The 19430-nt window shown below is 45.2% G+C and overlaps 1 protein-coding gene across 2 annotated transcripts; it reads right to left on the reverse strand.

The window, feature by feature from the left end:
• Positions 1–114: 114 nt before the first annotated feature.
• mtss1 (MTSS I-BAR domain containing 1) lies at positions 115–19292 on the reverse strand. Of its 2 annotated transcripts, XM_030373738.1 has the most exons (14): positions 18554–19292; positions 12248–12309; positions 11899–11972; positions 9107–9191; positions 8796–8887; positions 8530–8604; positions 6198–6355; positions 5957–6064; positions 5735–5832; positions 5493–5568; positions 3456–3590; positions 3115–3253; positions 2930–2956; positions 115–2683 (listed from the first exon to the last, which is right to left on the reverse strand). In XM_030373738.1, the coding sequence occupies exons 1-14, from the start codon at positions 18623–18625 to the stop codon at positions 1575–1577; spliced, it is 2310 nt and encodes a 769-aa protein (XP_030229598.1). In that variant the 5' UTR covers positions 18626–19292; the 3' UTR covers positions 115–1574. The 2 variants fall into 2 exon arrangements, with proteins under 2 accessions (XP_030229598.1, XP_030229599.1); XM_030373739.1 differs by lacking the exon at positions 2930–2956.
• Positions 19293–19430: the final 138 nt, after the last annotated feature.

The raw sequence follows: 19430 nt of genomic DNA on the forward strand, positions 1-19430 counted from the left end.
AGTTTCTTCGACTTCACTTCCCAATTCCCATACATTTAAAAAACCTGTAAAGAATTTCCAAGCAGAGAGCGGGAACAGAGGTCAACAGAACAAAAAGGAGCCAGGACAAAATGGTTTTCTTTAAAGATCTTTTAAGATGAATCAAAACAAATATTTACTACCGGTAGGTAGTGACATCACAGCTGCTGAAGACAGTCATTGGTTCAACCAAAGTAGACTCATTTAGGATGAGGCTTAAAGCTAAAGGATCCACTTAAAACTATATCTTAACCAAATTGCAAAGAACACAAAATCGATTTACATCCCAAAGCTAGCCCAAAAATATCACATTATCCTGATGCAACAGACATCTGGTCCCAAACCCGTCTGTGCGGTCTTTGGTTCTCTCCCTACTGGTTAAACTCCAGCTGTTAAAAGTTAGTTTTTTGGCTTGTTTTTCCAGACTTTTGTACAAAAATAGGCTTCTGCTTAACGCCTCTTCTATAGCGAACGCTAATCAATTATCAACAAAATACTATCCATATATATTGATATCTCTTTAGGGAAACGAAAGCACTAATATATACACACGACTGCTATCATTCGATCGACTGATCAATAGAAACAAACAGATCCAGCATGGCATCTCTGCGGCTCTGGTTAACAGAAGCCAATATCAATTGATTGATGATTGATAGTACATTACCATTTATTCCTCCTGACCCGACATATTTACAGGCTGCATTTATCGGTCAACACCACCAATACTATACCCACCCCTTTCGCATCTAAAGGTTTAGAATGGATAAGTCTGGTGTAACTACGGTGAGAGGACAAGGTTAGCACTCATAGCCTGCTATGGCAAAACCTCACTGCCCTCACACACCCAACAAATCTGAAGCTGAGTCGGATTAGAGCCTGATCGACTTCTAGAGTCCGATGGATTTTTAGACTTCCAGAGTCCGATGGACTTCTAGACATCGAGAGTACGATTGACTTCTAGACATCTAGAGTCTAATGACATCTAGAGTCTGATTGACATCTAGGCTTCTAGAGACTGATTGTCAGCTAGGCGTCTGATTGATAGGTCATTAACAGCGATAGGTTTAACCTACCTAATTATTCCGATTCCTCACTCATTCTTGTTGTGACTGGTAACTAAGCTAGGCTCCGCCCAGCCATCCCGGGACAGTCACCAGTTCAAACAGCAGGTCCATCCTGGATGGCCTTGACCCATATATCAGGAAGAACTCACATCTGACAACCAATCAGCATCTGACACAGTGCCACAGAACATTGATTGTGTAAGATAAAGCAACATAAAGCAACAACTTAAAGAGACAATCAAATGAAAATAAAAAAGCCATAAGGTTAAAAAAAAATAAAAGTAATTAAAGCCAAACATCCAAACAAATCACAACTTAAAAATGAAATAAAAGCACAATACACATAAGAAACGTTTAACAGATGATTCAGAATAAATTTGAACGTACGAAGCGAGTTAAAACTCCCGGTGTCTAAGACACGGTTGTGTGTTTGAAGACACAGAGTGTTTTTGACTTCTGAGAGAAGGTTGAGCGGCCCATCTCTGCGGGTCACTTGTGATTGGCCGGGGGCAGGAGAGGGGCCGAGCGGTCATTGGTCATGGTCGGTCTGAGTTTCACGCCTCTGATCCAAGCCTGCATGCTTCCCCCTCCTCCATCCACTACATCCGCACTTGGCTCCTCCAGGCCCAGGGCCGGAGGCGGGGGCTGGTAGTTGACAATGTACCCAGGATTAGAAGCCTCTTCCTGGGCAGGCGGGGCAGGACATTTGGGTGGCTGCTGGACCAGCTGCTGTTGATGCTGCTGGTGGGCCTGTGGTTGTTCAGGTTTTTGATACATCAGTTGTTGTTGTTGTTGTTGTTGTGGTTGATACAACAGTTGTTGTTGTTGCGGTTGCGGCTGTGAATGGGCCACTTGATACAGCTGTTGCTGATGGATCTGTTGTTGAGGCGATTGTGGAGTGTGGATCTGTTGTTGTTGTTGTTGTTGATGGTAGATCTGTTGTTGTTGGTAGATCTGTTGTTGTTGATGGTGAATCTGTTGTTGTTGATGGTGGTGGATCTGTGGTTGTTGTTGGGGTTGCGGTTGGTGCTGTGGGGGAGCTCCGGTCTGAGCGTGCGGCTGGTTGAGCCGGGTGCTGCTGCCCCCTACAGGTGCGGTGGGGACGGGGACTGGGATGGGCAGGCGCCCCGGGACCAGCTGGTAGTAGGGTGAGGGCGGGGGCATGGCGCTCAGACTCTGGGTGGAGGTGTGGTACTGCTTGCTGTGGGAGAGCCCGGCCACCGCCGCCGGGTGGAGGAAGACGTTCTCGTCGCTCCCGGCAACGCCCAGGGCCTTGAGGGGAGGGACCTGGGGGGTGGGGGTGGGGATGGGCAGGGCCCCGCTGATGGTGCCCCGGCGGTAGGCCGGCTTGGAGGAGGGCTTCCTGCGGATGGTGGCCGTGTGCGACGCCCTTAGCTCCGGCTCAGCCAACAGGGACACGGTGGAGGAGGGCCGTTTGGACTGGAGCATCTTGCGGCACTGCAGACTCAGGTCCGAGTTGCGGGGCATGGTCGACGACCGGTGGTCGAAGTCGGACTGGCTGTTGCTGTGGAGACGCAGGCTGTGGAGGGAGATGGAGTCTGCATCGCCGCCGTGGAGCGAGATGGACTCGTAGTCGACTGGGGGACCAGAGACAGTCGGAGAGAGAGAGATTGAGAGGCACGCACAGGGTTAAGAGAGATAGTTTCTCTTCTGACAGGGAAAGGGAAAGGGAAACTTGAGGTCATTTAATTAAAATCGGCGGAAAACAGAAAAAATTACACAGAGGGGTATTCTGACAGAGAGATAATGAGGCGGAAAGACAGACAGGTGGAGAAGTGGACCGACAGACAGACAACCAGGTAGAGAGACAGACAGGAACCTACCATAGAGAGGCGGCTCAATCTTTAAAGCTGGAAAAGAAAAGATTAAAGAAATTTAAACAGAAAACTAGAGCCAGACAAACCCACAGACAGACAGGTAAACCAACAGAGAGATAGATCCCCAGACAGACCGACAGGTCACGGCACTAATGTGAAGAGCCAATATGTGTGCGTGTGCGTGTGTTTACCATGTGTGTGTATGGTGTCCTCTGAGCAGGAGGGGGTGGTAGTCTGGGTGCTGTAGCCACTAGAGCAGTGCAGTGAGTCTCTGCTGCTCCGGGGGGCGCCAGAGTTACACCCAGACAACTGGTCCCTGGCAGAGCAAGACTGGAGAGAGAGAAGACACATACACAGAGATATTTAAGATATACAAGTTGCATACAGTTGATTGCCATTAACATCGAGAGAGAGAGAGAATGTGATTCAAGGGGGATGCGTCACCATTACAAATAATCGACGATCGAATGCCTTAACTGACCAATCAGAATTGGGTATTCAACAAAGCCGTGAACTGAACATAACCATGTACCTTGCTAGAGGTGGACATGGTCCTGCTCCTCTCCTGGTTGTAGGCGCAGTGGGGGGGCGGGGCCAGGGAACCATTCTCTGGTCCTCCGATGACCCCAGACCCCCGAGCCCTCTGGTCGGCTGCGCCCCCAAGATCCTGAGGACACACACAACGCAACCTGTTACAAGGGTTACACTATCAGCTTGAGTAACACCCGTCAGGACGCACACGCCCCCGCACGCACACGCCCCCTCAGTCGGTCGAGGACGGACGCAAGGCGTAGAGATCTCCCGGTGGTTATCCACGCCCCTCGCTGTAGACGTACGGTCGGGCAGGGTACAGGCCGGGGGTTTAAAGGTGACATGTTATACCACCAGGTGTGAGTGCGATTAGCCGTTACCAGCAGTTATGAAAGTCTGCCATTTCTGACATCACACGTGGGCGTGTCCACCTAGATGTGTGCTGGGTGGATCAGTCTACCAGTTTACCCAGTGGACCGTAGCAAACGTTGCTCATCTATCCAGCACACATCTAGGTGGACACGCCCACTTGTGATGTCAGAAGAGGCAGATTTTCAAAATGGCTTGTAACAGCTGATCACACTCACAACCGGTGGTATAATATGTCACCTTTAAAAAGAATGCACCTTGTGAAATCACAACACTATTTTGGTTGGTTCCACATCACATCTGAGAGTCTGCAATGGTGCGGACGCAGCCTCATGATTATACGTGCGTGGGTGCGTGTCCTTGTGCACGTGCGTATCAGAGATGGAAATTAACTTTTCTGCCCAAAAGCCACTGCGGCAGGTAGATTTAAAAATCTACCATCCACTCATCTTTTTTACCAGCCACTTTTTATACGCTATGTATTTTTTAAATATATGCGTACAATTTAAACAATATAATAGTAACAATAAATAAGAAAAGTGTTTTTCGTATACATCTTTTTTTCCATCAGAAGTGATTTTCACTGTAAGTAGGTTCTACCAAGAAACTGAGTTGAAAACGTTACGCTCTTACCGCATATGATAAACAATACACAGGTATCTGCCATGTTAAGTCATGTTTATTTCAAAGGTGTTACGATGACAAGTTTGGGGATAATTCCACTCTACAAAGTATTTTCAATAAAAAACAAATATTAATATATTAATGATAAAACAACATGCATGGCTACACCATCATAACATCACATTTACATGTGACTGCATACAAATGTGTCCACAGACCTGGTAACTAACGTATGATAGTAAGCATTATTGGCCCTTAACACTAATATTCAGAAAAAACACTGCCTCAAAAGGCTATTAGCTTAAGCGATACAAGTAGAGGCATATACTTGAACTTTATACCCTGAACTTTTAGATGTTGCAAACGTGCAAAAACATAATTATATATTTATGTGGCATTCAGTCCAATGCTGAAAATATATCTGTGGCATTAGGCCAATGCTGTGGTAAAGTGTGTAAAGTATGACCAAGTGTTTCTTTCTGTTCAATAGTCTAGATAGAACTTTATCAATCCCCTGTAGGAGAAATTTGATAGTTTTTTGTCCCTATAAAACCCTATAAAATAAATAAAATAATAATAATTCAGTCCAGGGGAAGACACACCCGATCTTTATTTATTGACTGGTTGGGCACCCCTGGTATAGTGGTATGAAATTAACCACTGAGAATTCGAACACCACTACAAAATGGCGAGCACCCTATATAGTGCACTATATCCGGGATAGGGGACGATTTCGAACACAGTTATGGTCTCACGCGTGAGACTTCAGAGCCCCGTTACCGGTATATTATCCCAGTTGTTCACAGTCACAGGTCAGCAAAAGGGGCGTAGAAGAAGAAGGGGGCCGGATGTTGACAGTAATGGTCGTAGAACTGCAGCGCCGTATGACGAATGTATTAAATATGCAAATTTGATCGGACCTGACTTGACAGTATTACCCGACACAGTGGCGGGTGAAGTGACACAATTCACAATTCACACGTTGATTTCCATCCCTGGTGCGTATGCGTGTGTACTTGTGTGTGTATTTGTGTGTGTGTGTTACCTGGGCGCTACCGTCCCCAGAGCAGCTGATGGAGTCCAAAGAGGGGACATGCCGGACTGAACCAAGGTGGTAGTTACTATGGAAACCAGGGAAGACACACCCGATTACATCATATTGTAACAATGGATACTGTTGTCCAGAGACAGGTGAGGAGGGGGAGACTAGCGAGGGTGAGGCAGGTGAGGATGAGACATGTGAGACTAGAGACAGTTAAATGGAGAGGCAGGGTTGAGGAGGGATACCTGCTGACACTCCCCTTCCTGGAGAGACTGTTGCTTGGAGACGCCGGGGGGGTCTGGTAGGTATAATTAAAGTCTGAACCTTTCAGATCCAAAATCACCTGCGAGAGAGAGAGAGAGAGGGAATTGTAAGTGTTTGTGTGTGTGAGTGAGAGTGAGATGGAAAGGGAGAGCTGACTGTGTGTGTGGGAGAAGAGAGTGCGTGTGCTGACGGTGCATGCGTACCTGTTCGCTAGCTGGTGGCAGCAGGGTTGGGTCAGCTGTCAGGTGAGTCAGGTCCTCTAGAATAGACTGCAGGTGAGTCACCTCCCCTAGCATGCTGATCTCATGGTCCTGCGCACACAAACACATTATGTATATTATACATGCACACACACACACATGCGCGTGCACACACACAATATAAAGAGTAACACACACACACACACATTATAGAGACATCGACGCACAAACACACAGTACTGACCAGCACAGGTTTGAGCATGCTGATGAAGCTGCAGTAACGTGCGCGCTCCTCAATCAGTGCACGACACACGGCCCTCTTCTCCGTTTCCTCAAGCACACTGTAGCGCACGCTCACATCCTGTAGGGCGCTGTCAAGCTGCAGACGCACTTCATCCTTACCTACACACACGCGTTGAGCGCACACACACACACACACACACACACACACACACACACGGTTGTCAATTACGTTAAAATATATATTATGCCAGATCTTTATTTATTTTTCCACTGTACGCTGTAGCGTGAGGATAATAACGTCCAGGACGCTCTACCGTCCATACACTTCCAGAGAGGAGAGAGATATTGAGGGGTGACCCCACTTTTCCGGATGCATTTCCAGGAAAGAAAACTCATCTTGTGTTTGGGTCATAACGGAATATAGATTTTATCTTACTTTACTAGGCATTGTTGTTTTTCTTTTAATTCAAGTAAAAGTTCTTTGGCAATGTTAATGTTTATTTTCCATCTCTTTAGAATTTAACTTAACGAGTTGCTGGGTGCAACACCAGAAGCCACCAGTAGGTGTCACCAGAGTATCAGCCTAAAACGCATCGCCAACAGCAGCCACACATAGTCAGCTGGTCTCGCAACAGCAGCCCATAGGTGTGTGTGTGTGTGTGTGAGTGAAGAACTAGGTTAACAGTCTCTCTCTCTCTCTCTCCCTACCTCTCTCTCTCTCTCTCTCTCTCTCTCTCTCTCTGATGTGATTTAGTAGGTTGTTCACTTCAACACTAGCATGTGAGCTAGACCAGGACTATCACATGATTCACTGAGGTTGCTCTCTCTCCCTTCCTCTTTCTTTCTCCCTTTATCTCTCCCTCTCTCTCCCTCTTTATTTCTCTCTCCCTCTCCCTCCCTCCCTCTCTCTCTCTCCCTCCATTATTTCTGCCTCCCTCCCTCTCTCCCTGCTGCTTTTATCCAAAGAACCTAACTGGGGACTTTGCGTGTTCGCACCCAGACAAGTCGCTGGGAGTCTGGGTGCAGAGTGTGTGTTATTATTTTCTCATCTAAAGCGTAATAAAACAATACCACCATCACATCTAAACTAGGGCTAAGAGACACATACAGGCATGGAGAGAGGGCAGAGAGAGGTAGTGAGACAGACCGACGGAAAGACAGACCGGTAGAGAGGAGAGAGAGGTAGAGACAGACAGACAGACAGGCAGATAAAAAGGGCAGAGAGAAGTAGTGAAACAGAAAGACAGCCAGAGAGGGAGAGAAGAGAGAGGTAGAGAGACAGACAGGTCGACAGACAGACAGGCAGCGAGAGGGGAGAGAGGTAGAGAGACAGACAGGTCGACAGACAGACAGGCAGCGAGAGGGGAGAGAGGTAGAGAGACAGACAGGTTGACAGACAGACAGGCAGCAAGAGGGGAGAGAGGTAGAGAGACATACAGGTCGACAGACAGACAGGCAGCGAGAGAGGAGAGAGGTAGTGAGACAGACAGACCGGAAGATAGACCGGTAGAGAGGAGAGAGAGGTAGAGAGACAGACAGACAGACCGGAAGATAGAAGGGGCAGAGAGAAGTAGTGAGACAGACAGACAGGGAGAGGGGAGAGAGGTAGAGAGACAGGCAGGTCGACAGACAGACAGGCAGCGAGAGAGGAGAGAGAGTCAGTCAGGTAGGCAGGGAGGGAGGTACAGAGAAAGCGGAGAAAGTGAGAGATACAAACGAGGGTGACAAGGGTGGGGCGGCTTTGATCAATTCACCCTAACAGACCTGGGACCTCCCCTTTGTGTGCGTGTGTGTATGTGCATCTGTATTGCGTTAGTTTCATTTTCATTGTAATCTCATTGTCTCTATCCCTGTTGGCCATAAAACGCTGTGCCCTGCCTTATATGGTCAATAGCTTCCTGTTGAGCTGTTTTGGTTATGGGATAGCAGCGGCAGGCAACGACTGGGTGTGTCTAGGCAAACAATGGGAGAAGGTTTGGCCTAGGGTTGGCTGGTTGCCATGGGGATAGTCTCCGCCCACGGCAGGTTAGCCAACATCACCTGGCGGGAGCACAACGCTGCGGGCGGCGGCCTGTGAATCGTCATGACAACCAGCCAGGTGTTTAGGAGCTCTTTATACGAAACCATGAGAATAGTACAAAAGTGTATGACAATTAAGAGTATCCACTCCAGCTAGGAGAGTACTATTTTAGTATGCGTGTTCATGTAGTATTCCTGTAGCATGCATCTAATATTTATGTAGTATTAATGTAGAAATGTAAAATTCATGTAGTAATTATTTTGTATTTATGTAGTATATGTGTAGAATGTATGTAGTATTTATGTAGTATTACCTTTCTTGACTTTCTTCTGTAGTTTGATGGTGTCAGAGGACTTCTTCTTAATGTCTGCCCGGGCCTTCTTATATTCTGTTACCAGGGTGAAGAAGAGACACAGAGAATTATTTTACCATGGTTAAAGGACACAGACCATCGTGTTACCTTGGTTACAGGAGACAGAAAATATTGTATTACCCTGGAAGGGTAGAGCAAGAGAGACCGAGAGAGAGCGATAGATACACATAGAAAGAGTGTCAGGGATCGTGTTAGCGCAAGCATACCTTTAGCATGGTCTTTGTCAAGCTGATTGGCCACTTTCTTCCACTCCTCCATCTTCCCCTCCAACGGGGAGATGAGACTCTCTGAGAGAGCACTAAACAGAATCAAAAAGAGAAAAAGTAAAAAAGATGGAAAACATGAGAAACAAATGAATGAGTGCATGTGTAAATGCCTATAGTGTGCCTTGTTTGAGAGTGTGCGTGAAAAGTATATCAATGATTAAAACATAGATGGCGAAGAGCTAAATATTATAAAAATACGTTGTGAATGGTTTATATATTATTAATATACACAGTGAATAATATCTACTTACGTAGTGAAGAGTTTGAGTTTAGACTCGATGCTTCGGTGTCTCATGCACATCCTGGTCAGTGCCGAACCGATCTCCTTGGTGGCCCCTGCGCGCACACACACACAATACACTTAATTCAAAAGTAAACTTGTTACATCTGAGCTGACACACACTTAGCATTGCTAGCAGTTCACCAGACCAGCGGGCTGCGGTGCTAATGCAGAGTTCATGCAGACCTGGTAATGTTTGCCCAATTGCCTCTCGGGACTTGCAATGTTTCCTGAGCAACAACAAGATTTGAGTTTGTCTACAAACACACAGATCATTTTATACCAAAAGAATGAATGTATTCAGGAACTAAGCTACTGGAACTCTGCAACTCAAGGGAAGCAACCATGGGAGGGAAAATGCTGACCCAATGAACCCTCCTTCAAATTAAACATCTTTAATTCGAAGTCTAAATATGGTTAAGACAGGCTAATACCAACCCACAGGCAACTTGTATCCCTTTTAGGCATGGTGTCTCAATCTGTAATTTTTCTGTCGACATTTACTTTATTACACAATACACAAGATTAACTCTTTAAATATTCAAACCACACACACACAGATTCTAAAACACACGCACACACAATTATGGCACAACATCCCTGAAGTATTTTGAAAGACAAGTTCCTATGTTCAATCAGGAGGGTGTGCCGTAGAATGTGCGGTGTGCGGTGTGTGTGTGTGTGTGTGTGATTGCGTGCATAGCCAATCGAGCACAGGGGAAATGCGTCGTTATGCTATGAAGAACACATCCTAAAAAATATAAATGATTCAACTTCCCTCCTTTTTCTGTAGGCACACACACGGCAACAGTGTGTGTGCCAGTCAGTGTATTTCCATGACAACTCTCTTCTGACAATCACAAGACATTCTAGTGATCCGGTTATTGATTAAACAGCTGACTCATTAGTCACATGATTCTAATCCCTAACCTTGAGTATTATTTACATTATATCACACTACACTGGTGGACAACCTCTGTCCACCAGTGGAAGAATGGGATTGAGCATGCTCCCAGTACAACCAGCTAGTAGGGTTAGTACTGTGGGTGTGGTTGTACTACGTGAGATTCTTGTCAACATTATTCGGAAAATGAGATGTGGTGTTACTGTGGTATTGCCATGGCAACCAGCTCAACCTGTTCAGCACATGCACGCCAACCTACACAGTACTTTGAGAGAGAGAGAGAGAGAGAGAGGAAGAGAGAGATAGGTCAGCTGTCAAAACAGACCCCCTTAACAGGTGGGACGGACGGACACACACACACACACACACACACACACACACACACACACACACACACACACACACACACACACACACACACACACACACACACACACACACACACACACACACACACACACACACACTTGGAATGTGCTTGGTCAATATGCCAACGTTTAAAGAGAATACTAGCTTGACACTGAGGCTAGCCGATGGTTTGTCTGCCAATGCTAGCATGGCTAAAAGAGCATGTTTAGCCAGCGCTAACATGGCTAACTGAGCAGTGTGGGGATAGCTGACAAAGCTAACAGACTGGGTCAGGAGGACCTCACAGTGCTAACAGCGCTTGGCACCAGGGAGAACTGAGACAAGGGCAAACCAGGCTACCTAGGGACATGCAGGGATCACATGATATTTAGAGAAGTTTAAGTATGCCATCACATGACTGGGATGTGGAAATCACATGGAGACACAAAAACACAGATGCCTGCCCACACACACACAGAATCACATGCAAGCTGTTCTTGGTAGCCTGAGGGTAGTTTGACAAGTCCCAACAGACAGACGGACGCTCTAGGTGTGTGTGTGTGAGTTTATGTGTGTGTGTGTGTGTGTGTTTGTGGGAGTGCGAGATGACATGACAGGGCAGGTTTGAGGCAAACGACTTCTGTAGAAAGGGTGTGGCCGTGACGCACACACACACACTCTCTATAATGATATAAATACCATTTAGCAGCAGACTGAGCTAGATAGTCCCCTGTCAAACCATTTTCTCACACACACACACACACACACACACACACACACACACACACACACACACACACACACACACACACACACACACACACACACACACACACACACACACACACACACACACACACGACAATTTGACCACATTACTCTTATGTCTCCAACAGCTTCCAACTGATGCCATGAAAGATTTCAACGTGCTACTACTTATGAAACCCTACAAAAAGTACCACCGTCCTACCTAGCGAATGTAATAATTCCTTCTCGGCCCCTTGAGAACGACAACTAGCCTCCTACCAATACCAAAAGTTCAAGAGAACTCATCAGGAAGCACAGTTCCCTTATCGAGCACCCTATCTCTGGAACAAGCTGCCACCTCCAATCATGAAGGCTGACTTTGTGGATGAATTCAAATTCAAACCCCTCTTCTCTTTACTCTCTCAATTGGCCCCTAGGAGTGTCGCTGGGCACTCTACTCCCTCTGCTGCCAATAGGTACTAGTTTAGAAGTTCTCTACAAGCTCCTTGTCTACCCTGCCCCATCTAATGCGGCCTCTGCTTTGATGTGTTGCTGTGACCATGGCTTACCCACTAGCCAGCACCTATTACACCAACATGGGCACAACACAAATTATATTCTTAACAATTGTACAATTGTACTATTGTACTGTTCTTAAACTGTTTTGCTTGTTATGCTATCATTATGTCTTCGTCTTGCCCGTCTGTGCCTCACAAACAGGCTATGGTGGCTGTACAGTATGCGTATGCACAGAGTGTTCATACCTCTGGTTCCGGTTGCCATGTCTGCTACCTTTTGGAAAGCATCCAGGAAGGATCCCGTCACCAAGATCGTGGTCCTGAAAACCACACACACACGTTTTTTAATTAAAATACAATATTAGGAAAGAGAACTGGGGTCAGAGCGCTTTTATTTTGAAGACCTAAAAGGAGACAGTTGCACTCTATAGGCTTAGTACGTAACCGAACACCAGCGATACACACACTGAATCTATTCAGAGTGTGTGTGTGTGTGTGTGTGTGTGTGTGTGTGTGTGTGTGTGTGTGTGTGTGTGTGTGTGTGTGTGTGTGTGTGTGTGTGTGTGTGTGTGTGTGTGTGTGTGTGTGTGTTTACCTGAGCTGGGACTGTAGTTTGGTTCCTTTGGTTACAAAGTCCTCCCATGCAGGGTAGGAGGCCTGAGGGCGGGAGAGACTCATTAATATCATATAGTAGCAGTAGGATCATGACCTCTTGCTACAGAGGGCCCATCGGAGGGACATGAGTGCACACAGCTCTCGTCTTGGCCGTACGAACACAAGGATGCATTTTTTTTTTGTTTAGTCAATTGAAGTTTGGTTAGTACTGCATCATCAATTGTTATTTTCATATTATATGACTATAAAATTATCCACTGATGTTAAATGAATCATTAATGTGTTCGCAGACAGGTATATGGTCAGTCACACAAACAGACAGACAGGCAGATGATCAGACAGACAAGCAGACAGACAGACACACAGAAAGAAAGGCAGGCATACTGACAGAAAAAACAGACAAGATCAATTCAAGGTCAGAAAGTGGTCGGAACTCAGAAGATTAGCTAATGGATCAGGGGTTAGAGTTTAGTGTAGGACAACATGAGAGACTGCACTCTTTATCCCTGTCCTTATAAATTCCCCACTACCACTCTTTCCATGGTTGATGTCACACATCTTGTTGACTAAAAAACCTGGGCTTCGAATAGCCTGAGGCTTAGGTACGCCATTCTGTAGGTCTCTACAGGAATGCCACGCACAGAATCACGGATGCAGAATCTATAAAAGCAGGCGTCAGTGGCTGCCCCATATATATTTAGCGTTCAGCTTGTCACATGTCTGAATAACTGTTAGCATGTTACATGTGTATGACCACGTCCTCCCAGCATATAGGAGGATAACCACACTGTAACCTATAATAACATTAGCCTGTTAGCCTAAAGCTGCTATCTAGCTCTTAAGCTAATGCTGCTAACAAGCTCACAGCGCTGGAGCTGAAAACAGGGGACGGTTACCGACAATGAATGCAGAGACCAGTCTATAACGAGCAGGTAGGGGTTAGACAGTACAGGGACAGGTCGTTATTGAGCAGGTAGGGGTACACAGTGAATACAGAGCGAGGCCATAAAGGTGCAGGTAGGGGTTCGACAGTAAATAAGGAGACAGGTCATTAGGAAGCAGGTGTTGGAGTGAAATTATTTTTCGTAAGGGGTCCATTCATTTCTGTAAATATCCTGTGTGGGTTTGTGGACGTGTGAGCTTGTGTCTGTCTGCACTCTCCTCTAATCCTGCAGTTAAAATCTTGACCTTGTAGAGACAATGTCGGTGCGTGTGTGTGTGTAATTATGTATCATTACAACTTGTGTCGAGAGGTATCCTATATTTTACTTTTGCTCTGCTTTACACAACACAACAGAACTCAACAGAACACAACACAGTTCAAAAAACGCCTGAGTCATCATCGCTGGGGTTGGATTTACAATCACTACGTCATCCCAGGCTATGAATATGAGTCTGATCCAACCCACACACCAACACACACCTTGAGAGCAATGAAGCAGCCAGACAGGCATGCATCCCAACTACATAATATTAAAATACAGATCCCTACAATACACAGCTCAGCAGCACACTACATTAACACACGGAGGTTCCTACAACACTATATTAACACAAAAGGTCCCTACAATAAAAGTTAAACTGTTATTATGAATGCCCTTTTCTTTTACATGCTTTGCTTTGCCTGCTCTATGTCCTATCATGTCCGACATGAATGCGCAAACGCATGAAAGGCACACACACAACTATGCGACTAGTAAATGTCATCAGATTCAACAACTGGCACGGAGCCACAACAGAGAGCGAGACCTAAAGAGAAACAGAGGTCTAACATCGTCACTCCAAATATAGTTCAGCGATAATCAATAACGGACTCTATCCGTCTCTCTGCCTTTCTATCCGTCTCCCTGCTTTTCTATCCATCTCTCTGCCTTTCTTTCTCTACCATGGACGTCTCTGTCTATCCGTCTATCTCTTTACCCATCTCGATCCGTCTCTCCGTTAAACCATCTCCTGTCTACATCTCTCTCTTTTCCTGTGTCTTCGTGTACCGGTCCCTCTCTCCTTTTCTCTCTCCCTCAAATGGATTTGTTCATGGTGTAGGATATGATTGGTTGGGGATGGGCGTGAGGAATCGATTACTCGAGTACTCCTCGTTACAAATGAACTCGGTTGGTGGACAGGCAAACTCGAGTTTGAATATACACACACAAACAAAGTTTTCTGAAGCAAATTTATCAATTTTCTGTCCGGCGCTGTCATGCCAAATTTGTACCGTGTGCCAAATTTATACCAGGCACGTCAACAGTTGTCCGTTGCCAGGCAACGGACAACTGATTACGTAAGGGTTGTCCGTTGCCGGGCAGGTTTAAAAAAACATTTGCGCTCACGTATCCAAAGACGAAATAACATAATAAAGAAAACGGATCGCTAGATAACACTTGTTTTTACTTTATATTTGTATTGTATTTAATTGTTTAATCAAATGTAGCAAGTAAATTGAGTGTTTAAAGCAGGTCAAGGACGAAATAGCACAATACAGATAACGGACAAGTGCGAATGAACGAGCTTGAAGGTTCGCGAATGTTCGTGAACCTTCGACGCGATCGTCCGTTGCAACTTGCCAGGCAACGGACGACGCGATCATCTGTTGCCAGGCAGGTTTGGAATGGATTACGTATGGTTGACGCGCTGTCACGCTAAAATTGTACCGGGGGCGAAAATTGTACCGGCCTACGTCATCGTTTGTTTACATCCTGACAACCTGCCCGGCAACAGACGACGCGATGCAGAAAACATGACGAAATAACATAATACAGATAGCGGATCGCTATCTGTATTATGATAGATAGCGATAACACTTGTTTTTACTTTATATTTGTATTGTATTTAATTGTTTAATCGAAACAATAAAAAAATTTGCCCGCAAAACGGGCGATCGCGTCAAATGACAAATGTTTGCCCGCGAAACGGGCGATCACGTCAAATGACGTAGGAGGGTTCTTGAAACATAATACAGATAACGGATCGCTAGATAACACTTGTTTTTACTTTATATTTGTATTGTATTGAATTGTTTAATCGAATTTAGCTAGTAAACTGAGTGTTTTAAGCAGGTTTCATAGTCTAGAATGTTCAAGAACCTTCCTACGTGATTTGACGCGTCATTTGATGCGATCGCCCGTTTTGCGGGCAAATTTTTTTATTGTTTCGATTAAACAATTAAATACAATACAAATATAAAGTAAAAACAAGTGTTTTCGCTATCATAATACAGATAGCGATCCGCTATCTGTATTATGTTATTTCGTCGTTTGGAAACATGTTTTCTGCATCGCGTCGTCTGTTGCCGGGCAGGTTGTCAGGTTGTCAGGATGTAAACAAACGATGACGTAGGCCGGTACAATTTTCGCCCCCGGTACAATTTTAACGTGACAGCGCCCGGTACAAATTTGGCAGCCGGTACAAATTTGGCATGACAGCGCCACTAACGCATGCCGTGGGCACAAAGAAAATGAAATGTATCAAATTCTGTGTGGCGCGTTCCGTGCCGTGTGCAGGCACGCCAGAATTCAAAAAGTTAAGAGATGGCGGTTAAAGCAAAGCGCAGCGAAGAATTTAAATACTTTAAAGAAATAGGAGATCATAAGCTGAAATGTAAAATATGCCAAGCGAAATCGAGCTACCAGAGTACTACAAGTACTATGCGGCAACATATGCTCCTGAAACACAACGGTGAGTTCGGGAAAGCAGACCCGCAGCAACCAAGTGTGTTGGCTATTTTCACCGCCGCAAGACGCAGCTTTAATCCCGGCCGTGTAGAGAAGATCACAACGCTGAGTATTTCCATATTCCATTTGCTGCCGTTTTATTTGCAGCTTAAATTATTTGCAATGGTTAGCCTACTTGTTTCGTTTTTGTTTTTTTAAACTGCTACAGGCCTTGGTTCGACGTGATTTAAATTGTGAGACGCATATTTATTTTTGTAAGGAAAATGTTTTGAACGTTTACAAAATAAATAATGAATACTCTGATAACTCTGACTGTTTTGATGGAGAATAAGCATTACATGTTTGGTTGGTAATATTGCCGTTCATCATCAGGCCTATTCCTGCTGCAGATGCGTTGCATTCTAAAAATAGATTAGATTAAACGAGTACTCGATTGATCCTTGAGGAATACCTTCGATCACTCGAGTTTGGAATTTACTACTCGTGCCCATCTGAATGGCTCTGATGGCCACTAGAATGGAAACAACAATTCTTAGAAACAGCCTTAGATTATCAGTAAATCCTAGATTAATGATAAGAGGTATTATTGCAGTTTCTGCCCTAATTGCAATACGAAGGCCCAATCAATTACAGAAAACCACTGTGTGTAGTTAGGAGATACTGCAGTCGGTTTAATAAATAGTTTCTAAACAGACCAGCAGACAAAACATCCTCATTTAGACATGGCAGAGGATTAAAGAACAAAACCTTTAACAGATTAAAAGTTAACCATGGGAGCCATTTCCTAAAAAACACAAGAATGGTTGCATGAATTATATAGTGATCCTGAGAGTTGGTTTGTGTTTTTATAAAGTTATTGAGGTTTTATGGATAATATATGCTGAGGTTAAGTTTATGACATTTGAATGGTTAAAGAACGATTTTGTAATGCATTGTTGAATCGTCTGATAAAACCTCCAACTTGCCAGTCCGTCTGTCTCTGTGTCTGTGTCAATGTCTGTGTGTATATACCTGTGATTCGCATGACCAGGATTACCAGTGATCAGTTTTTCAACCAATGTTTAGGTTTCCCCATACTGTAACCATGGTAACGTCAACAACATAGAGACTGACCCAGATCTGTTAGTTTGGTGAGGAGCTTCACAAGTACGAGGCAGAGACATAGACAGGCACAGACACAGACACAGGGTAGATGCTCATTTTGTCCTGTTTGACCTACACAGTACAGTACACACAGAGGAGACGTCTGTCCCACTTCCTGACTGTGTGACTTGCTGTCAGTAAGCCTACCGTGGACCATTCTGTCCTAACCTGAACCCCAACCTGTATGTCTGACAGTCTCTAGATGTCTTTCTGACTGTGTCTCAGACTTCGGGAAAAACCTATGTGACAGCCACACAAGGTGAATAAAACCCTTATTTAAATTGGCCAGGCTACATGAAAGCCTGTGTGCAGAGCGCCCAGCACGCCATGAGTCACAAGCACAGTGGCTGTAGTCACGCTACCAACTTCTTCTCTTCTCCACTTCCTCCATGAAACACTAGAGCTGGAAACTGTTCATCAAAGAGATTCATAACTAACAGATCATCCAGGTCAAGTATCAAACACGATGCCAGTTTACATATTTATGTTGAGTAAAACGATGTCAGTAATACAAGACCCAATGACTCAATCATAGATTGCAAAGTGAAACTCTTCACACATTTTTAAACATACCTATCATTAACTTCAGGTAGCAAACTATGTCAGGTTACACATAATATTGAGTCAAACTAGGAATATAAACATTTCCTGAAGGACGGTTCCTACAGAATTATTAACGAAATGGTAATCTGTTAAACACTGAATCATTTTAGCCAGCGTAATCCCATCCTGGTCTAGGGGTAAGACCCCTGCACGCCCACGGGGAAACTTGACCGGATAGATTGGTTCCAGGCTGGCGGTCTACCTGGCGCTGGCTAATGTTAACCATCTGACCGTGGTTAAATGGAGGCTGACAGACAGGCGCAGACAGACAGTCAGACAGACAGCTAAATAAACATCAAACGGCTCCCCTAACGTCATCGACCCCATCCCTGCTGCCCACCAGCGACCCCGACTCTTCCTTAGCCAATACACATCCTCACAAATACACACACCCTTACAAACACACACATCCCTAAAACCCCAAACATACACATCCTTACAAACACAGTACACACACCTTTACAAAAACACCCCCTTAAAAACCTACAACTTACAAACATCCTAAAAATCAAACATCATTAAAAACAAAACATACACGAATCCTTAAAAACGGATTCTTAAATAGACAACTACCGATCGGAGGTCTATACATAAACCTCTCAATCTATGTTTATAACAGTAGATGAATGGTTGGATTAACGACAGGACACAACATAAGATCTTAAAATGAAAGGGTTATAACCAACTATTCAGGTGGTTTCTTATAAAGTGCTCCAATAATTACATATCAATGAGTAGTTAGTTACATACTCACACAGAATGGAATATAGTGCGTTTAAATTAAAGTATGATGATAATATTTGCACGGTTTTAGCGTTGTGTGCGTGCGTGTATGTGTGTGTGGGGACGGAGGGCGGGCTGATGGTTACCTTCATGTCGGTCATAATGAGCTGGAACAGTCCTCCCAGGGCCCCGCATTCCTTCTCTATACCCGCATCCATTTTCCTCCACTCGCCTCAAACTTTCCAAGTCTTCAAAACCAGAGTTGCGAATGACTGCTCTCCCCGTCAATGGTAGCTTTTTTTTTGGGAAAGGTCGAACCAGAACCGAGTTACAACATCCCGGGGGCAAAGTATACCCTCAAGTCAGTGAAAAATAGAGAGGGAAAAAACTCCCAAATTGAGATCCAGGTCGGCGGGGAGGTAAAGTCAATACGTGGCCGCTAGCCTAGCGAGCCGAGGCAGCCCGGCCAACCTTCCTCGCACACCTCCTCATGGTTCGCACACGTCGCTGCTTCCCGGGGAATGCCTCCACCACGCCCGGAAAATAGTTAGTTGGTTGGGGGGTCACTTAGTTAACCTGCTGTGTCGGGAGATAACAGAAGTTGTGTGGCTTGGTAAGGAGCAACAGCTAGTACGTCGGCTCGATAACCTGAGTCCTTGATCAATGAGTCCCCGGCAAGCGGTGCGGGATATCCGCCAGAAAAACAACTCCTTTGGCCGCAGTGTTCACCAATGAGGTCTTTGCGACATACCACCGAGCAATGTCACCTAGTTGAGATTTTTTTCTACTTTAATCGGTTCCTCTACGGGAGTCGTGCATGTGTCCGCGTACACCGGAGTGTTGCTATGTGGCTAAATCCAACGCTCCCAGTCCATCCCGAGGTAGCCCGCCAGGGCGGAGCTAAATACTTACTAAATGTAATGAAAAGTATTGATTGTGTAACACACTTGTCCACATTGGCCCTGTTGAAGCTCCGGAACTCCTGAGGTTTGCACACAATTACACAATATATATTATACAATA

Source organism: Gadus morhua, chromosome 13 (assembly GCF_902167405.1).
Source record: "Gadus morhua chromosome 13, gadMor3.0, whole genome shotgun sequence".
Lineage (NCBI taxonomy): Eukaryota > Metazoa > Chordata > Actinopteri > Gadiformes > Gadidae > Gadus > Gadus morhua.